This window comes from Equus przewalskii, chromosome X (assembly GCF_037783145.1).
Source record: "Equus przewalskii isolate Varuska chromosome X, EquPr2, whole genome shotgun sequence".
Classification (NCBI taxonomy): domain Eukaryota; kingdom Metazoa; phylum Chordata; class Mammalia; order Perissodactyla; family Equidae; genus Equus; species Equus przewalskii.
The window spans coordinates 96,100,947-96,120,582 of NC_091863.1; the positions used below are offsets into that span (position 1 = coordinate 96,100,947).

General features: G+C 44.2%; 1 protein-coding gene across 2 annotated transcripts in view; it reads left to right on the forward strand.

Moving 5' to 3' along the window:
• The window catches only part of SLC25A43 (solute carrier family 25 member 43), a 37,685-nt gene extending 21,161 nt beyond the window's left edge, over positions 1-16,524 (forward strand). For both annotated transcript variants that reach the window (XM_070606029.1, XM_070606028.1), the window contains exons 4-5: positions 14,374-14,508; positions 15,223-16,524. In XM_070606029.1, coding sequence (XP_070462130.1) covers positions 14,374-14,508; positions 15,223-15,423 — 336 coding nt within the window. In that variant the 3' untranslated portion in view covers positions 15,424-16,524. The remainder of the gene's footprint in view (positions 1-14,373; positions 14,509-15,222) is intronic.
• The last annotated feature ends 3,112 nt before the right edge of the window (positions 16,525-19,636 follow it).

Sequence of the window (19,636 nt, forward strand, 5' to 3'; positions counted from 1 at the left end):
CTAAGAGAGGAGCTCCCCCCTCCCCATGCCCACCTCACCTCCAGAGTGGGGGTGAAGAGAGAGTAGGGAAAGGGAAAGGAACGTTCCAGAAAAGGCCTGCTGTCAGCCAGGAAAGACGCACCACTGGGAGCAGTCACCTGCAGCTCCTGCTGTCAGGAGACGATGAAGACTGGAGTTGGCTCACCCCCTCCGCTGGCCTCCAGCCAGCTGTAGAAACACACCACCAATTGTCACCCTTTTCCCACATAACTGTGGCTTGCTTGTTTTTGACAGCTGTGTTCATCTTAAAGCTTTAGTGGGCAGACCAGCTCAGTGGTCAAAGTGTGGGCTTTGGGCGCCAGCCTTGCCCCTTAAGTCTGCATGAACCTCTCCGAGCCTCATCTTCCTCATCTGTCAAACCTGGGGACAAGCACAGTGCCTAGCTCACGTACCCGTATAGAAAATTGCATTGGGTTAATGCAGATACGGAGCCAGGCACATGATGCTCAATAAAGGCGAGGTGCTGTTTTTATTGTTCTTGAAGCATCTCTTCAGAATCTATGCAAGGCATCGAAGGCCTGATTAGAACTATAAAAGCCAGTCCAGGTGTGTTTCTCTGTTTCCTATGATTGCTATAAACACACAAATGAGCTAGCATCACAAAACCTCAAAAGACCCTTGATCTCTATAGATAATGGTAAGCAGGGATGGTAGGAGAGTTAATTATTCATTTGTTGGGCTAGTTTAACAAGCATTTACCTAGAGGCCACCATATGCAAGTACTGCATTTATATCTGTATATTTCTAGCTTTCTGAAAATTGTCATCTTCCAAATCTTTTTCCTCACCCTTCCTACCTACTCTCACTCCCAATCAAGGTGACACTAAAAGTTGGCTCTTCCGGCTGCTGCTGCTCTGCATGCGCTCACATGGCCCCCGCCTAGGCAGCTCTGCTCACTTGCATCTCAATTGCTTTCTCTAGTCTGGCCCAGCTGCACTTTGGTTTCCCCACTCCCACCCCACCCCCAATCGGCACACAGGAACTGACTGTTTTTCTTCTCTCTTTCCAAGCAGAATACTAACCTGCTGTCCATGTGCTCGCTTCCCCCACTGTTATCGCAGGCTTTCTGAGCAGCTAGTTGATCCCCTGTCCGGCTGCTGAAACGTGAGGCATGCACTGCGGCCGGGATGGAGGGTAGCTTGTAGGCGTGCCATGCTGGGGGCAGCTGCCTACCCCCACTTGTGCGGACATCCCCACTGCATAGTCGGGGTGCTCCCCAGCTGTATGAGGACGGGCTCTTGAGGACCTGGCTCTGCCAAGAGAAACTTGGGCCATGGGGTTCACAGGATATAAAAGTCTTTTTACTCCAATACCATTGGCTTTTTTTTGTTTGATTATTGGGGATTTGCCAAAAAACAAAAACCTCATACTACTGATGTGGGCTCGGTGAGTCAAGGAGTTGAAAGAAAGGTTTCTTGGACTCTCAAGTTCTGGCAGTAGTGCTCTTTTATTCAGAGGATAACATGGAATAGCATGGGGACAGGACCCATGGGCAGTGAAGAGCTGCAGGCATGGGGACAGGACCCATGGGCAGTAAGAGCTGCAATGTGTTGAGGGTTAGAGCTAAATTTATAAGGCATAGGTGTGTGAGTTATTTCTTTACAAGACAAAGGAAATATCATGAAAAAAATCATTAAAATGGTATCAGTGCAGGTGGGTGGGGTCTGGTTATTGGGTGGTCCTATAACTTCAGATAAGAATCAGATCAGATCAGGTCAGGACATCCTATGCTTCCCGGAGGATGATATAGATCGGTGTGGGTATGTAGGGCAGGTCATCTTGGGCTTCCCTCCCTGGGGCAGCCTTGATCCTCATCACTACAACTGCCTTCCACGCGTATATGTCCTCGGGTGGCTTGGGAATTGGACAGCTTTGTCTTCAGGTTGTGTCCTATATAATCTATAGAAGATAAAAGTTGTTTCCAAATTACAAGTGAAAGGTTCTAAGCTCCTCTTTGCTCCAACTAGCAGACTCTTTTTTTTTTTCCTTTTCTTTCTTTTCTCTCCTTTTAAATGCTCCTTTTTAAATTAAGACTTTATTTTTCGGGCAGTGTTAGGTTCACAGCAAAATTGAGAGGAAGATACAGAGATTTCCCATATACCCCCGGCCCCCACACTCCCATATTCCCCACTATGAACACCCCCCACCAGAGTGGTACAGTTGTTAACAATTGATGAACCTACATTGACACATCGTAATTACCCAAAGTCCATAGGTTACCTTACGGTTTGCTCTTGGTGTTTATATTCTATGGGTTTGCACAAACGTATAATGACGTGTGTCCATCATTACAATATCATACAGAGCATTTTCACTGCCCTAAGAATCCTCTGTGCTCCGCATGTTCATTCTCTCCCCCTCCGCCAACCCCTGGCAACCACTGATCCTTTCACTGTCTCCACAGTTTTGCCTTTTCCAGAATGTCATATAGTTGGAATCATACAGTATGTAGGCTTTTCAGATTGGCTTCTTTCACTTAAAAATATGCATTAAAAGAGTCCTCCATGTTTTTTCATGGCTTGATAGCTCATTTCTTTTTAGCGCTGAATAATATTGCATTGTCTGGATGTACCAGTTTATTTATCCATTCACCTACTGAAGGATATCTTGGTTGCTTCCAGGTTTTGGCAATTATGAACAAAGCTGTTGTAAACATCCGTGTGCAGGTTTTTGTGTGGACATAAGTTCTCAACTCCTTTGGGTAAATACCAACAAGCAGAGTTGCTGGATCATATGGTAATAGTATATCTAGTTTTGTAAGAAACTGCTAAACTGTTTTCCAACATGGCTGTACCATTTTGCATTCCCACCAGGAATGGATAAGAGTTCCTGTTGCTCCTCATCCTCATCAGCATTTGGTGTTGTCAGTGTTCTGGATTTTACCCATTCTAATAGGTGTGTCATGTCCCGGATAACATATGATGTGGAGCATCTTTTCATGTTTATTTGCCACCTGTATATCTTCTTTGGTGAGGTGTCTGTTAATGTCTTTGGCCCATTTTTTAATAAGGTTGTTTGTTTTCTTATTATTGAGTTTTCAGAGTTCTTTGTATATTTTGAATAATGGTCCTTCATCAGACGTGTCTTTAGCAAACATTCTCCCAGTCTCTGGCTTTTCTTCTCATTTTCTTGATTAACACTCTTTTAAAATTAAATAGTCTACCTTTTGCATAGATAACACATGCACATGATACAACAGCCAAAATGTGCAGAGTATATGTGTTGAAAAGTAAGTCTTCTCCAACCTTTGTCCCTTGGCCTCCCAGTTCTGCAGGGACAACACTGTTTCCAGTTCCTCACCTGTATCTTTCCAAAGATGATCTATGCAAAGATACGCATAAACATGCATTTACGTTCTTTTTGTGTTTAGATAATCAGCACATACTACGTATACTCTTAGCACCTTTTCTTCATCTAAAAATGTACCTTGGAGATGGCACCATATCAGCCCAGATGGAGCTGCCACATATTTCTCAATACTGACACGGTCTTCCATAGTACGATGTATGATGTCTTTAGCCCCCTATTGGTGGACATTTAGATTATTTTCAATTGTCTGCTGTTACTAACAATGCTGCAACAAAAATTCTTAGAACATACATCATTTCCCACATGGGCAAATCAATCTGTAGAATAAATTCCTAGAAGTAGGATTTCTTTGGCCAAAGGGTATAGGAGTTTTACATCTTTATACATATTGTTTAATTATTTCAGTCCTCATGGAAAGAATGAATAACCTAAAATGTCACCTCTGTTGGAAGGCCTGTGTGGAGTTTATCAAGGAAACAATCAAGTGCTTTGCTTTGAAGTATCTGTCTTTCATTTTCGCTTCCTGCAAGTTTATTCCTTCTTTCCTTCAATACGTACTAAGCCCATACAGGCATGTTGGTAGGCTTTGGGGGTAAAACCACAAACAAGACAGACATGGTCACTACCCTCATGGTATTTACAGTCCGGGAGGTGGGGTGTGTCGGGGGAGTACACATAATTATACATTAGATCATTACAAACTGCGTCACGTGCCATGAAGGAGAAGCACAGGGTGACCGAAAGTGTTTATTAGGCTCCTGACTTAGTCTGGGGATCGGAGAGGACTTTTTGAGGAAGTGATGTTTATTCTGATCACTAAGAGAGAACTAGCTAGGCAAGTTTGAAGTCCTAGAGGCGGGAAGGAGCATGGAGTAGGACCAGCAGCCTGGATTATAGGAGCAAGAAAGGGCCTTCAAGGTCAGTTAAGTTCCAGTCTCCTCACTTGACACGTGAGGAAACTCAGGTTCAAAGAACTAAAGGACTTGGTCAAGGTTATACAGATAGCGGCAGAGCCAGGACTAGGACCTGGCTCCTCTGGCTTTTTTCAGATGATGCCATGCTGTAAAATGCAGCATAACCATCCTGGGAGCTGTGGATCTGAACTAGACAGCTACGGGATGGTTGCCTGGGTTTGTGTGGAGGGAGGATGTATGTTCAGGTCCTTGTGATTGATGGCCTTCTCTTTACTAGTAAGATACAGTTTGGGCAAATGGTAGTCTAGCATTCCAGTCTAGTGTGTTGGTTTAGTCTTCAGCAGACTTGTCTCTTCTCTAAGTTTAGATAATAAATAATAATGATATTAATAATAGTGATTACTTATATAGTGCTTGCTATATGTCAAATGCTGTTCTAAGCACTTTACATGGATTTCATTTAATTTTGACAACAATACTATAAGGTAAGTAGTATTATTACCCCATTTTACAGATGATGAAATTGAAGCTCAGAAAGGTCAAGGCATTTGCTCAAGGTCACAGAGCTAGTGAGTGGCAGAGTGGGGACTCAGTCCAAGCAGTCTGGCTTCAGGACCCACATGCTTTCCCCAGGCACTCCCAGCGTCAGCAGCAGGCCGGTGGACTTAGGTCTGAGCCCTGAGCTGCTCTGTGCTGTGGAGGGCCTTCACCGGTGATCCTCAACCCCGTCTGCACAGCAGAATCACTTGAGGAGCTTGCCGAAAATGCTGGCATGCGGACCTCACCCTAAGTCAGTTAAATCATGATCTCTAGGGGTAGATCCCAATTATTGATGGTTCGGAAAAGCTTCCCTGGTTAGTCTAACATGCAGCTAAGAGTTGAGAAGCACTGGTATATAGCCTTACCATTCCTTCTTCCTTTGGGTATATCTTAGTTCAGGCTGCTAGAACAGACTGCCACAGGCTGCGGGGCTTAAACAGCAAACGCTTATTTCTCACAGTTCTGGAGGCTGGGAAGGCAAGATCAAGGTGCCAGCAGATTCGGTGTCTGGTGAGCGCCTGCTTCCTGGTTTGCAAACAGCCACCTTCTTGCCTCCTCACATGGTGGAGTGAGAGAGATCATCTCTCTGGTGCATCTTTCCTTATAAGGGCACTAATCCCATTCATGAGGGCTCCACCATCATGACCTAATCACCTCCAAATACCATACACTGGGGGTTAGGGTTTCAATATGAATTTTGGGGGCACACAAACATTCAGTCCATAGCAGGGGGCAATCAGCAATATGTGCTTGCCTTTGCGTTCTGGATATCTGTTTAGTATGACACTTGGAAAGGCGTTTATTCATACCACACCACGAGCTCCAGCCTTCACATAAAGAATTCATTCAGCATACATGCTGTGGCAGCCACATTCAGTGACGATGTGTGCTAACAAGTCTGTCAAGGGCTAAGATAGTATTCTCAGCCCTGGGCATCAGGAGGAGACAGCGTAGTTTAGTGGGGCAGAGCTTGATTCTGAGTCAAACAGACCCAGGTTCAAGTTGATGTTTTGTCTCTTATGTTCTGTGATTTTGGACATTTATCCTTTCACAGACTCCATTTGGTCATCTATAAAATAGGGCTAATAAGATAATACAGATCTTCCTTGACTTATGATGGGGTTACGTCCCGATAAACTCATCCTAAGCTGAAAGTATCATAAGTCAAAAATGTATCTCAAGGCCTGCCCCGTGGCCGAGTGGTTAAGTTTGCACGCTCCGCTACGGCGGCCCAGGGTTTCACCGGTTCGGATCCTGGGCGCAGAGATGGCACTGCTCATCAGGCCATGCTGAGGTGGCGTCCCACATGCCACAACTAGAAGGACCGACAACTAAAACTATACAACTATGTGCTGGGGGAATTTGGGGAGAAAAAGGAAAAGTAAAATCTTAAATAAAACAAAAAGAAAATGTATCTACTACATCTAAGCTACGGAACACCATATCTTAGCCTAGCCTACCTTAAACGTGCTCGCAACACTTACATTAGCCTGTAGTGAGGCAAAAGCATCCAACACAAAGCCTGTTTTATAATAAAGTGTTGAATATCTCATGCAATTTATTGAGTACTGTACTGAAAGTGAAAAACAGAAGGGCTGTCTGGGTCCGGAATGGCTGTCAGGGTATCTATCAGTAGTTTACTCTCTTGACCGCATGGCTCGCTGGCAGCTGTGCTCACTGTCGCTGCCCAGCATCACGAGAGAGGATCGTATACATATCACTAGCCCAGGAAAAGAATAAACTTCAGAATTCGAAGTACAGTTTCCACTGAATGCATATTGCTTTTGCACCATCACAAAGTCAAAAAATCCTAAGTCAAACCATCGTAAGTCAGGCACCATCTGCACTATGTATTTCATGAGGCTTTTGTGAGGATTCAATGAGATGGCATATGGAAAGTACTCAGTGTAATGCCTAACACCTAGCACCCAGTAAATATTGGCCATTTTTTACTTCATGACCGTCCATGTGGCTTATTTGAACCTGGCCCCAAGTAAACAGTTGTGTTGGGAAAAGCTACTAGTCACACTGATACTGAGGGGAATTTGGTTTGACATTGAATGAGTTCCTGTTGTGTGTCATGAAGGGTGTTAGACCCTGAAGAGCTAGGACAATGAGGAAACCTTAGTGCCTGCTCCCATCAGCTTGCGGGCTGCCAGCCCAGATATTGCCCCCAGATAACTCACACCAGATAGACTGTGCCTAATAGAGGTATGGACAAATAGATCAGGGAGCACCAGACAGGGGAGGAACCTTGATTCAAACAAAGAAGCCATAAAATAATTATAAGGCAATCAAGGAAATGTGAGCACTGACTGGATACATGATGATATTAAGGAATTATAAATTTTTAGATGTGCTAAATGGTATTATATATTTTTAATATATAATATATTTTATATTTTAGAAAGGAAGCCATTCTATTTTAGAGAAACATAATTAAATATTTACAGAAGAGTTGAAATGCTGTGGGGGTAGAGATGAAAAAAGACTGACCATGTATTGCTAATTGTAGAAGCTGGGTGATGGAAATTTGTGTTCTCTTTACTATCCTCTCTACTTTTGTATATGTTTAAAATTTTCCACAATGAAAGAATTTTAAAGAGCGAGAGAGAGAGAAATTTTAAGAAAAGAAGAGAGAGAGGGAGGAAGGAGGGAGAGAAGGGAACAGGGAACAAGGAAATAGGCAGGTTCAATTAGAGAATCAATAAAAGCTTCAAGATGACGTGGCATCTGACCTGGCCCTGAAGGACAAGGATTTTGCCCATCAGAAAAAGTATACATTATGTTCAAGACATAATAATCATGACTGGATGTAGGGTTCCTGGGGTGGGGATGGGTGGTAGTCAGGTTCTTCAGAGACACAGAGCCCATAGGATGTATACGGTCATCTCTCGGTATCCGCGGGAGATTGGTTCCAGGATCCCTGCAGGTACCAAAATCTGCAGATGCTCAAGTCCCGTATATAAAATGGCATAGTGTTTGCATATAACCTACGCACATCCTCCCGTATACTTTAATCATCTCTAGACTATTTATAATACCAACCACAATGCAAATGTTATGTAAATAGTTGTTATACTGTATTGTTTAGGGAATAATGACAAGAAAAAAAAGTCTGTACACGTTCAGTACAGACACAACCATCGTAGGCCTTTTTTCTGTGGTTGGTTGGATGTGGGGATGCTGAACGCGCAGATATTGAGGGCCGACTGTATATATGTAGAGAGAAAGAGATTTATTTTAAGGAATTGGCTCACACAGTTATGAGGGCTGGCACATCTGAAATCTGCAGGGTAGGCTGGCAGGCTGGAGATGTTGCAGTTCAAGTCGATGTTGCAGTTCAAGTCCACAGGCTGACTACTGGCAGAATTCCCTCTTCCCCAGGGGACCTCAATCTTTTTTCTCTTAAAGCCTTCAACTGATTTGATGAGGCCCACCCACATTATAAAAGGTAATTTGCTTTACTCAAAATCTAGTGATTTAAATGTTAACCTCATCTTTAAAATACCTTTACAGTAACATTTAGACTGATATCTGACCAAATATCTGGGTATCGTGGCCTAGCCAAGTTGACACATGAAATTAACCATCACAGGGTGGTTAATGGGAGAAAATACTGAGAACGACAGGTAGGTGCCAAATTGTAGAGGGTTTTGAATTCTAAGTTTTTCTTTCTTTCTTTTAAAGATTTTATTTTTCCGTTTTCTCCCCAAAGTCCCCCAGTACACAGTTGTATATTTTTAATTGTGGGTCCTTCTAGTTGTGGCATATGGGACGCCGCCTCAGCATGGCCTGACGAGTGGTGCCATGTCCGCGCCCAGGATCCAAACCAGTGAAACCCTGGGCCGCCTAAGCAGGACGTGTGAACTTAACCACTGGGCCACGGGGCCGGACCCCTGTTACGTTTTTCTTTGGAAAACTTTTCTTCTAAAAGTTTTTCTTCAGAAGATTGGGAGTTGGTGAAGGTTTCTGAGCAAAGCAATGAGAGTATCTGTTGAATTTGGAATGGTACTTGCCTGCAACGTGGAGGATGGGTTGGAAAGGGCAGGGACTATAGGTGAGGGGCTGGATAAGGAAACTGTGATCCCCACTCAAGGGAGAGATGATATAAGGTACTGGCAGTGGAACTGAAAAGTATCTGAAGCATAGAATACAAGGCAGGAAGTATCAAGGGACCAGACTGAAAAGTAGGCAGAGGCCAGGTCATGGAGGGCCTGGTAAGCCAGAAGAAAGAGACTGGACTTTATCCTGAGGGTAATGGGGACCCGTTGAAGAGCTGCAGTCAAGGGAGTAACCTGATCAGATCATTCTGACTGCTATGTGGGGAACACGGGCAGGTAGACCAGCTAGACGCAGTCGTAGTGAAAGTGAAAGATGATGGTGGCTTTGACTACGATGATAATAGTGGAAAGAAAGAAAAGTGGACAGATCTGGGGCATGTTTGGAGGCACTGGAGCCAGTTGGTGATAGGTAAGATAATAGAAGGTGAGGGACAGAGAGGACTAAAGGGTGACTAAAGGTTTTTGGCCTGAGCAACTAGGTCAATGGCAGTGCCATTTACTGACATGAGAACAACTAGAGGACAGTCAGGGTTGGGGGGCAGTACAAAGCTTGAGATGTTTATTAGCTTTCTGGTGGAGATGTCAAGTAGGGAGTTGTTTACGCAATCCTGTGGCTCAAAGGAGAGATTGGGGCTGGAGATAGAAATTTGGAAATCATCAGGCAGGGGAGAACAGAAAAAAGACCAGTGCAGTTGAAGTGTGGCATATGAGCAAGAGTGACACAAGATGAAGTTGGAAAGGTGTGCAGGGGCAGATCACGTAGGGCCCATAGCCTTTGAGTGGTGTGCTGGACCCAGCTCTTGCTGGCTCAGGAGAGCCGATTGTGAAATTGCAGGAAAGTTGGGAGCTCACAGTTGGAAGCTTGAAATCAGCCATGGTGGGAGTATTCGTACCATTGAAATCAGCAAGTGCTACAACTCAGGGCTTTTTTTTTCCCCAGAGAACCAGTTGTTAAATATTTACCACTACATTACCAGTACAACTTATAGGCAACAGTAAGAAGTTTAGATTTTATTCTTTTTTTTCTTTTTTTTTAAAGATTTTATTTTTCCTTTTCCTCCCAAAGCCTCCAGGTACATAGTTGTGTATTCTTAGTTGTGGGTCCTTCTAGTTGTGCCATGTGGGATGCCGCCTCAGCATGGCTTGATGAACGGTGCCATGTCCACACCCAGGATCTGAACCGGCGAAACCCTGGGCCGCCGAAGCGGAGCCCGCGAACTTAACCACTCAGCCACGGGGCCAGCCCCCTAGGTTTTATTCTAAGTGTTATATAAACCCATTAAAATATTTTAAGCAGGTGAGTAAAAAGATCTGATTTTTTTTATCACCCCCGCCAATCTGTAGAGAGTGGACGGTAGAGGAAGAAGGCAAGGAGTCTCAAACTATATATGTCCCAAGGAGACTACTAAGGGAGGTGCTGTGACAGTTCGTGTGAGCAATGATGGGAGCTTGGCGATGAAGTAAAGACATTTGGAAGATTGTGAAGATCCTAAGATTGAATATAAATGGCCCTTGATTCATCACAAGTTGATTATAATTGACCTGTTATATAACTCGTGTAACTCAGTTAGTGTCTTTTTGTTTTGGTTGTGGTGGGGGGCACCAGATTGCAAAATGATTACCTTGAGTCATGACTCGGGGCTTTTTGCAGTTTTATCGGAAACCAGCAGAAGATAATCAATATTATCTCATAGCAGAATAAGAGGGTTAATTTCCTGCATGAACATAATCTCCTCTTTTCAATATTTCAGGCCTAGAGTAGCAGGAGGAACTTCAAGTTTTGTGGTTAGGGAGATTCTTTCTAAGGGCAAAGGGGGCTTAATGTCTGTTTGGCGACAGTTCTTTATCAAGAGGGTAAGAAAGGAGGCGGAGTTGGAACAGTGCTAAGGTAAACCCTTTAAGTAAGAGATTCACCAAAGGCTCCTGTAACTCCAGGCTGGAGACTGCCCTTTCCATTTTGGGTTCTGTTTCTGATACTCTAATCTGTGCCTCGTTGTTACTGTGCCTCAAAGGGAAGGCCCAACCCAAAAGTTTACCCTTTACTGGATGGAGGACAAAAATCCCTTTTCCCACAGAGCTGAAATTCTAGTCAGGGGTAGGAGCAGACAAATAAAGAAAATAAATAATTATACCAACTATTAAAAGGCAATGAGTACTCTGAAGAAAATAAAGGCATGGAAAAGATAGAGGCCCGGCTAGAATCAGTGAAGCAGAGTAATGGAGACAGATGCCAGATGGCAATGAGCAGAGCAGTGAGCGAGGAGGGAAGAAGTGGAGTCAGCCAGAGTAGACAGCTATTTCAAGAAGTGCAAATGAAAAGAGAAAGAGATTTCCATCAGCAGGAGAGGGGATAACCAAGTTGTGGTACATCCATACAATGACTACTACTCGGCAATAAAAAGGAAGAAACTGTTAATGAACACAGCAACATGGATGAATGTCAAAGGCATTACGCTGCGTGAAAGCAGCCAGTCTCAAAAGGTTACATGCTATATGTTCCCATTTATATGACATTTCAAATGGCAAAACTATAGGGACAGAGAACAGATCAGTAGCTGCCCCGGGCTCAGGGTGGAGGAGGCCATGGCTACAAAGGGGCAGCACAGAATTCTGGGGGCTGATGGAGCACTTCTGTATCCTGATTGTGGTGGTGGTCACACAAGATCTATATATGTGTTAGAACTCTACACCGAAACAAGGTAATTTTACTGTATGTTAATTTGGGAATGAGAGATTGGGCAGTATCTGAAGTGCAAAGTTAAGATTGAAGGAAGGGGGCCAGCCCCGTGGCCGAGTGGTTAAGTTCACGCGCTCCGCTTCGGCAGCCCAGGGTTTTGCCAATTCTGATCCTGGGCGCCGACACAGCACCACTCATCAGGCCATGCTGAGGCAGCGTCCCACATGCCACAACTAGGACCCACAACTAAAAAAGAAATATATATAACTACGAACCCAGGGGCTTTGGGGAGAAACAGGAAAAATAAAATCTTAAAAAAAAGATTGGAGGAAGGAGTTGTTTTTTTGTATTTTTGAGGAAGATTAGCCCTGAGCTAACATCTGCTGCCAATCCTCCTCCTTTTGCTGAGGAAGACTGGCCCTGAGCTAACATCCGTGCCCATCTTCCTCTACTTTATACGTGGGACACCTACCACAGCGTGGCGTGCCAAGTGGTGCCATGTCCGCACCCGGGATCCGAACTGGTGAACCCCGGGATGCTGAGAAGCGGAATGTGCGAACTTGACCTCTGCACCACCAGACCGGCCCCAGGAGTTGTTTTCAAGATGTGAGGGACTTGAGTTTATTTATGTGCTAAGGGGGAAATTCAGGTCTCTTGGGAAAGGTGCCCAAGAGGAGTTCAAAGGTGTGAGACCCAGAGCACTGGTAGGAAGAAAAGATGTTTATGCAAAGAAGCAAAAGTTGAGGCCCTGTATAATCTCTTTTCACTACAAACTAGGAGGTGAGGTCACCCACCTAGAGTGGAGGAAATGGGTGTGCAGTTCTGGGTGTCGAGGGCTGTGGTAAGGTTTGGAAGAGCCAGTGTGAGGAATGAAAAAGGATGCTTTGGAGGCTTGCTTCACAGTATGAGGGTCTAGCCGAGGCTGGAGACCTCAAAGCTTCCGTGGTCCCGATCTGCCCCTTTGTGAATTCGTCTTCAGTGGCTTGGAGCAGAGAAGGGGTTTATTGGCGGGGGGGGATCAGCTGAAAGACAAGGGGCAAGGATTTTGAGAGTAGGAGCAAGAAAAAAAAAAAAGAGCTGCAAGCACAAAAAAGGAGGACCGTGAAGCCAGTAGGGAACCGGTGGCCTGGGAGGTAAAGGAGAGGAGGACAAGTAACTAGAGGGGTTAATGATCTGGAGGATTATGAGTAACAGGAATCAGGGAGTCAGGGAGTAGGGAGCTAGATGGATGAGGACACTGGTCCGAGGAGTTCTGAGGTGTAAGATTTCAGAAATGGATGTGGAGGACTCATCAGTTAGGTAAGGAATTTGGTTGATATTTAGACTACTTTCTCCATAATAGTACTAGCAATGCTGGCTCACGTTCACTGGTCCTGACTACGTGCCTGACACTGCGGAGCGCTTTACATGCACATCCCATTTAATTCTCACAACAGTCCCAGGAAGCAGGTATTATTCCTGTTTTCTAAATAAGGAAACTGAGGCTCAAGAAGGTTAGGTAAGTTGCCCAGGGTCACATGGCTAGTAAGTGAAGCAGCCAGGCCTAGAACCCGACCTGTCCGACTTGAGAGTGAGTGCTCTTCTGGCTGTTACACTATACTGCCTCTCCCACATACAATATCTTGGTTCCACTGCAACTAGACATCTCAGAAACAACCCAAAGGATGTGCCTAGTTTAATGTAAACCCAAGACGATTTCTGAAAGCTAGCTATGAGTGCCTGTCCCCCTCCTAGTGGACGAGTAGTGTCAATCTTGTATATGGATGGTTATGGAAAAGTCATTTCATCTGATCATAAAATTGTTTTTCTAAAGGACAAAGAAGTTACTTTCAGATATGGGGCATTTTGGTGATCAGTCAGGATAGTTCTGGGCGTGGTGATGAAGTACCTGGGGATGGCCAAAGAGGTGTAGAGGGGAGGATCACTGAAGTCAAGGTCCGGAAACTGCATATGGGATGGGTTGTCTTTATAGATGCCCGCATTCCCTAAGATGGTGGTGAAGCTACGGGAGGAGGATCCACCGGTTGTCACAGTCTTCAGTGAATGTGGAAGGGTGGCCAGGAGGTCAGTAGATGAGAGCAGCAACAAAGACTTTGGTTCAGTGACATGAGCCGCAGCTGAGAACTTCTGGCATGAGAGTGAAGGAGTCAGAGTGTGGGAACAGCAAGAGGGAGCTAGAAGAATGCCACCATCACTCTGCTCCCCACCCTGGGACATCAGTGATGTGGGGAAATCAGAAGCCCCCACTTGAGAGCTTCACAGAGAAGGGATCAGTAAAGACAAGGAAGCAGGAGGGCATTTTAAAAAGGTTAAGGGGCGGCCGGCCCCGTGGTGTGGCAGTTAAGTTTGCGCACTCCACTGCAGCAGCCCAGGGTTTGTGGTTTGGATCCTAGGCACAGACCTACTCACCACTCATCAAGCCATGCTATGGCAGCACCTCACGTATAAAGTAGAGGAAAATGGGCACAGATGTTAGCTCAGGGCCAATCTTCCTCAAAAAAAAAGTTAAGAGCATGGGAGTGTGTTTATCATGTCCAGAGGTCATAGCTTGGAAAGCAAGCTAAGTGTGAAGTTGACTCTGTCCCAAATGGCTGCTTCCTTCCAAGCAAAGCAAACCACAAGTATGTGAACAGAGTGTCATGACTTTACTCCATGTTAATGTTCATTCTGAACCCATGGAACAAGAAGAGCCCTGTGGCAGCCATTCTTAGCCATCTTCTTGGCCAGGACGTTGCATCTGGAGTCCAGACTTGAGACCATGGCTACTTTGACTAGAACATTTATTTTCTGGTGACTAAATCATCTCATCCCATCTTCTATTTCCTGCCAGGCTCAGAGCCCCTACCTTCCGCACTGTGGAGGAGTAGATGTCCATTTCTCAGGAGCAGTGGACTGCTTCCGGCAGATAGTGAAGGCCCAAGGGATACTGGGGCTCTGGAATGGATTGACAGCCAACTTACTCAAGGTGAAAGGGGTGGTCAGTCTCTCCTGCTTCTCTGCCTCTTCCACTTCTACCTGTTCCTATGCCGGTCCCCCCTACAGTTTGCATGGAAATGCCCCCTCTAGCACTGATGGTAGCACAAGGCCCATGACTACAGACTGGCAGTCAGCCCTGAAGAGAGGGGACCCTGTGCAGTGTTTGGCCTCTGATACCCCATCCCAGAGGAGCTGAGCATTTAGTGTGGAGTTTCCTAACATGGAGGGTTCATGGACTCCTAAGGGGAACCTAACCCCCCATCTTAAAATTGTATTAAAAAATGTGTATATATGTGCATATGTGCTTCTCTCTGGGGAGAGGATCCATAGCTTTCATCATATTCCCAAAGAACTCCAGGACCAAAAGAAAAGGTTAAGAACTCTAGACTAACCTTGCACTAGTTGACACGTGAATGATTCCACTCAAGACAAGCATATGTTGACAGGCAGTATGAGATTGTCTACGTGCATCTTAATCCAGACCCCTGCTTCCCCAGGGCATGCCCTTCAAGCACTTGGCCATTCCTCTCCCCCAACCCACACTGTGCCAGCTTCCATTCTGCCATCTTCCCCAATTCCAAAAATAATTATGTTGTATTGTCCCCAGCCTTTATCTTAGTTTACCCTCATCCAAGTTGATTGCAGACACATTGACATTTTCTTTTTAAGATTTTAACATGATTTTCATTTTCTTTCTAAATAGATAGGTCCATATTTTGGAGTTATGTTTGGCACCTTTGAGTTCTGCAAGAGAATCTGTCTTTACCAAAATGGTTACATTGTGTCTCCTCTGAGCTATAAATTGACCCCAGGGGTGGATCAAAGTTTGAAGCCCCAGGAATTACGGGAATTAAAGAAGTTCTTCAAAACTGGACAACTAAAGTCTAAAAAACCAACTCTTTAAAACTGAATGGAACTAGAAGTGCACTGACTGAAGGCATGTTGTAATCACGGATAAATAGCCTCATAACCGCGCAGGCCTGCCGCAACAAGAGGGTACCTCTATCTGCTGCTCTTAGGATGAGAAGATTCGGCCATGCACCATCTCGGAGCAAACTCAGTCCCTGTGAACACCTGCAGCATGGAGAGATTTCCCAACATGACTGTCTCAGGATGGCATCCACCAGATTTTATAACAGATTTTATGGCAGTAATGAAATGTGCAATTTACACTCTGACTATAAACGTGCAATTTACACTGCACCAAAGAAAGGGCATTGCCATGACACCTCAAAGCAGCATGTCATTGAAATGGCTGAGCAGATACCACGTGAGGAGCTCAGCCACCGGGTCACAGCTTGCACTATCCCACGTCAGCCTAGTTTCACTCAGTTTGACCTGAGACTTCCCAATACAGCCGTGCTAGAACTCATAATCTTTCCTGACTTCTGAGTACACACCACAGTGTAAATTACGGCTTGTCAGAAACTAAATGAAAACATTTAACATTTAAAAGTTATCACTATCATCGTAGAACCATCCTTCTTTATTTAAATCTGGAGCATCCCAGCCTTAGAATCTTGTGTTTCTGGAAGCGAGTTTTTTCCATGACAGCTTAATTATGCTCCAAAAGACCTTGTCCCAGTTGAAGTCATGTACAGTTCAAGTGGCCTGAATCCTCTGCCTTTTTAACTTGCTTTGCAAGCCTACCCTGAAAATAAATTATTCAGTCAACTTGAGTTATTCTCACAAGATATCCCAGTTGCCTAGAAAGGATCAAATAGAACATTTGACACATACCAAAAAATAATGTAACTGAACAAAAACACTTCATTCAGGCTAATCAACTCTACCAGATTTTTTAAAAGATCAAATTTTAGATTGTTCCACCTTGAGGATTCTATGTCAAGTTTATATAACTGTACTTTTGAATAGTGCCTATCTATGCATTAAAAAAGTATCTAATATTAAGTTGTTAATTTATATATATATATATACACACACACAGAGGCTTTCAATATGTTGAAAGTATTTTTCCCTATTAAATTTATTTTCCAAAGAAAAATGATGAGTTGGTCATTTATTACTAATCTGAGTTATAAAACTATGGTTAAATATATACTGGCCAAAATCTTTGAAGTCTCACAACTTTGTCCTGTTGAAATATACCCAAATCACTCATTTTTCCAGCTGCTGTAGCAGACTGATTCATGGGGAATAGCAGTTAATACACACACGCAAACATCATCTGTAGCCCAATCTGTTAGTGTTTGGAGGGTGGCAACTTCTTTACCCAGAGTGAATAGTTCACATTTGTTACTGTTTTCCTTGAGGTGGACAGCTTATTAAAAAGTTCCGAAATCTGCAAAAAAAAAATTTTTTTTTTTTTACTAAATCTAAATCCTAACCTCAGGTTATCATGTTAATATCGTCTGTATATTCTTCCACAAGTATTAGGAAATAGATAGCTACGCTCTTGCTGCTGCCACACAAGAGTGTTTTCTGAGCTGCATTTTTATTTCTTTCAATAAGTTAAATGGGGGAAAGAATATGCCTCATTTTTCTAATTTCAGAACAACTCTTTAAAACTCCAGCTCTGTTCCTAAAATAAACTCCCAGCTATGCTCATTTTCTCCGAGGTATGAAGGGAGTGTTCTGCTTTTCTGCTTTACGGCTGGCAGCGTGCACCAAACTGGACTAAGTACTTTAGGAGGATTATAAAGAAGTGTGAGGCAATATTGACCCTGGAGTCACTTACAGTCTCAAGGAACAAAACATACCTACATACATGAAATGACTATGATTACAAAGCAAACACGAGCATGATAATGTGGTAGCCACTGTTCACAAGATTGCCAAGGGCCTCAATGTATATAGTTACTGAGTCAGTGATTAAGGGGATCATAACAGGTGAGGGGGCCAGAAACGAGCAGGGAGTTTTGGAGGTAATGAGTCTTGAACTGAGTTTGGAAGGAAGTGAGAGGATGTTAGTTGGTCAAGAATAGGTTGGAGGGCATTGCAGGTTGAAGGCAGGGCATATGCAGTGTCACAGAGATGGAAGCAAGCAAAAGGTGATTGCAACAGAGTAAGAAGACTGGCTTTGTGCATTTATTCAACAAGGGCTGGGCACTCTGGACACAATGGAACATGAGGTAGGTAAGGTCCTTGCCCTCATGGAGCTTACATTCTAGTGAGGGCAGTCAATACAAAAGTAAACTAATCAATAAGCTAGGTAGTTATATATTGTAATGTTATGAAGGGAATAAACTGGGTGCTTTACTAGAGAATTATGTGAGGATGAGGGAAATATTTTAGAGCAGGGAGCCAGGGAAGGCCACTCTGAGAGGTGACATTTGAGATGAGTCCTGAAAGATGAGAATGAGCCAACCATGCAAAGAACTAGGGAGAAGAGCATTCCTGGCAGAAAGTGAAGTGGTACTGGTGGTGGGGAAGACTTGGTGAACAGCAAAGAGGTGAGTGTAGCCAGACTGTGGTGAGTGACTGAGAGGGTGTAGGAGACAAGGGCGGACAGAGGGCCAGATCAGACGGCCATTTGGGCTGTAGCAAGAAGTTAGATTTCATTCTAAATGCAGTGGGGAGTCACTGAAGGTTTTTATGCAGAGAAGTGACATAATCTGATTTTCATTTTTAAAATATCCCTCTGGTTGCTGTGTGGATAATAGATTGGAGGGAAGCAAGGCTGTGAGTGGGAAGATGAGCTAAGAGACTATTACAAAGTCCAAGTAAGAAATGATGGCTTGGGCTAGAATGGTGGCAATAAAGACAGAGATGAGTAAACGGGTTCAAGACATATTTTGGAGTTGGACTCAGCAGGATTTGCTGAGCAATTGAATGTAGGGAATAAAAGGAAGGACTCAAGGATGGCACCTAGGTTTTTGGCTTTTGACTTGAGTAACATTTGCTGATGTGGGGAAGACTGGTGAGGGCCAGAGTTTTGGAAGGGAAGGAATTAAAAGTTCTCTTTTGGACATGTTAACTTCAAAATCCCTGTGAGACATCCAAGTGGAGAAGTCAAGTAGACTTCACTGGAGCATAGGCTGTCTGTGTGATTGTCCAAACCAGCTGTGGTAGACGGAATAATGCCCCCTCCAAGGGTGTCCACACCGTAGTCCCTAGAACCTGTGAGTATTTACCTTAAATGGCAAAAGAAACTTTGCAGATGTGACTAAGGTTAAGGACACTGAGATGGAGAGGTTATCATGGCTTATACGGGTGGGCCCAATCTAATCACACAACTCCGTATAAGTAGAAGACGAAGCTGGAAGAGTGGGTCAGAGAGACTCAAGGACAGCACAAAAGGCAGAAGAAATGGGGCGTGAGAAGGACTTGACTCATTGCGGCTGGCTTTGAAGACAAGGGTGCCCAGGAGCCAAAGAATGGAGGTGGCCTCTAGAAGCTGAGAATAACCTCAGCTGACTGCCAGCAAGAAAATGGGAACTTCAGTACTACAACCACAAGGAATTGAATTTAACCAACAACCTGAATGAGCCAGGAAACGGACTTTCTCCTACAGCCCCCAGGAAGGGACCTGTTTATATCCGATCATTCAGAAAGTGTCCTACTAGACACCTTGATTTTAGCACAGTTGAGACCCACATCACACTTTTGACTTCCACAACTGTAAGATGATACATTTGTGTTGCTTAAACCGCCAAGTTTGCAGTAATTTTTGCAGCAGCGATAGGAAACTAATACACCAGAACACTATCATGTCGGGACAATAAGCATAAGCCAGGACACTTCTGGGCAAACCAGGACAAATCTAGAGTTCAGGGGAGAATGGTGGCTGGAGATAGAAATTTGTGTGTCATCAGCAGATAGATGATGTTTAAAGCCAAGAGACTGAATGAGAACACCAAAGGAGTGGATGGGAAGCAATTCCTGGAGGAGCTGGAAGCAACAAAAAATGACGTTGAGGAGACAGTGGCTGAAGAAAAGGCCTCAAGATGTAGAAGAACTGGAACTCTTGTACCTTGCTGTTGGGGATGTAACATGGCGCATCATTTTGGAAAACTGTCTGGCAATTCCTCAAATAGTTCAACACAGAGTTACCAAAGGACCCAGCAATTCCACTCCTAGGTATATACCCCAGAGAAATGAAAACATGTCTACATAAAAAGTTGTACAGGAATGTTTATAGCAGCATCAAAGTGGAA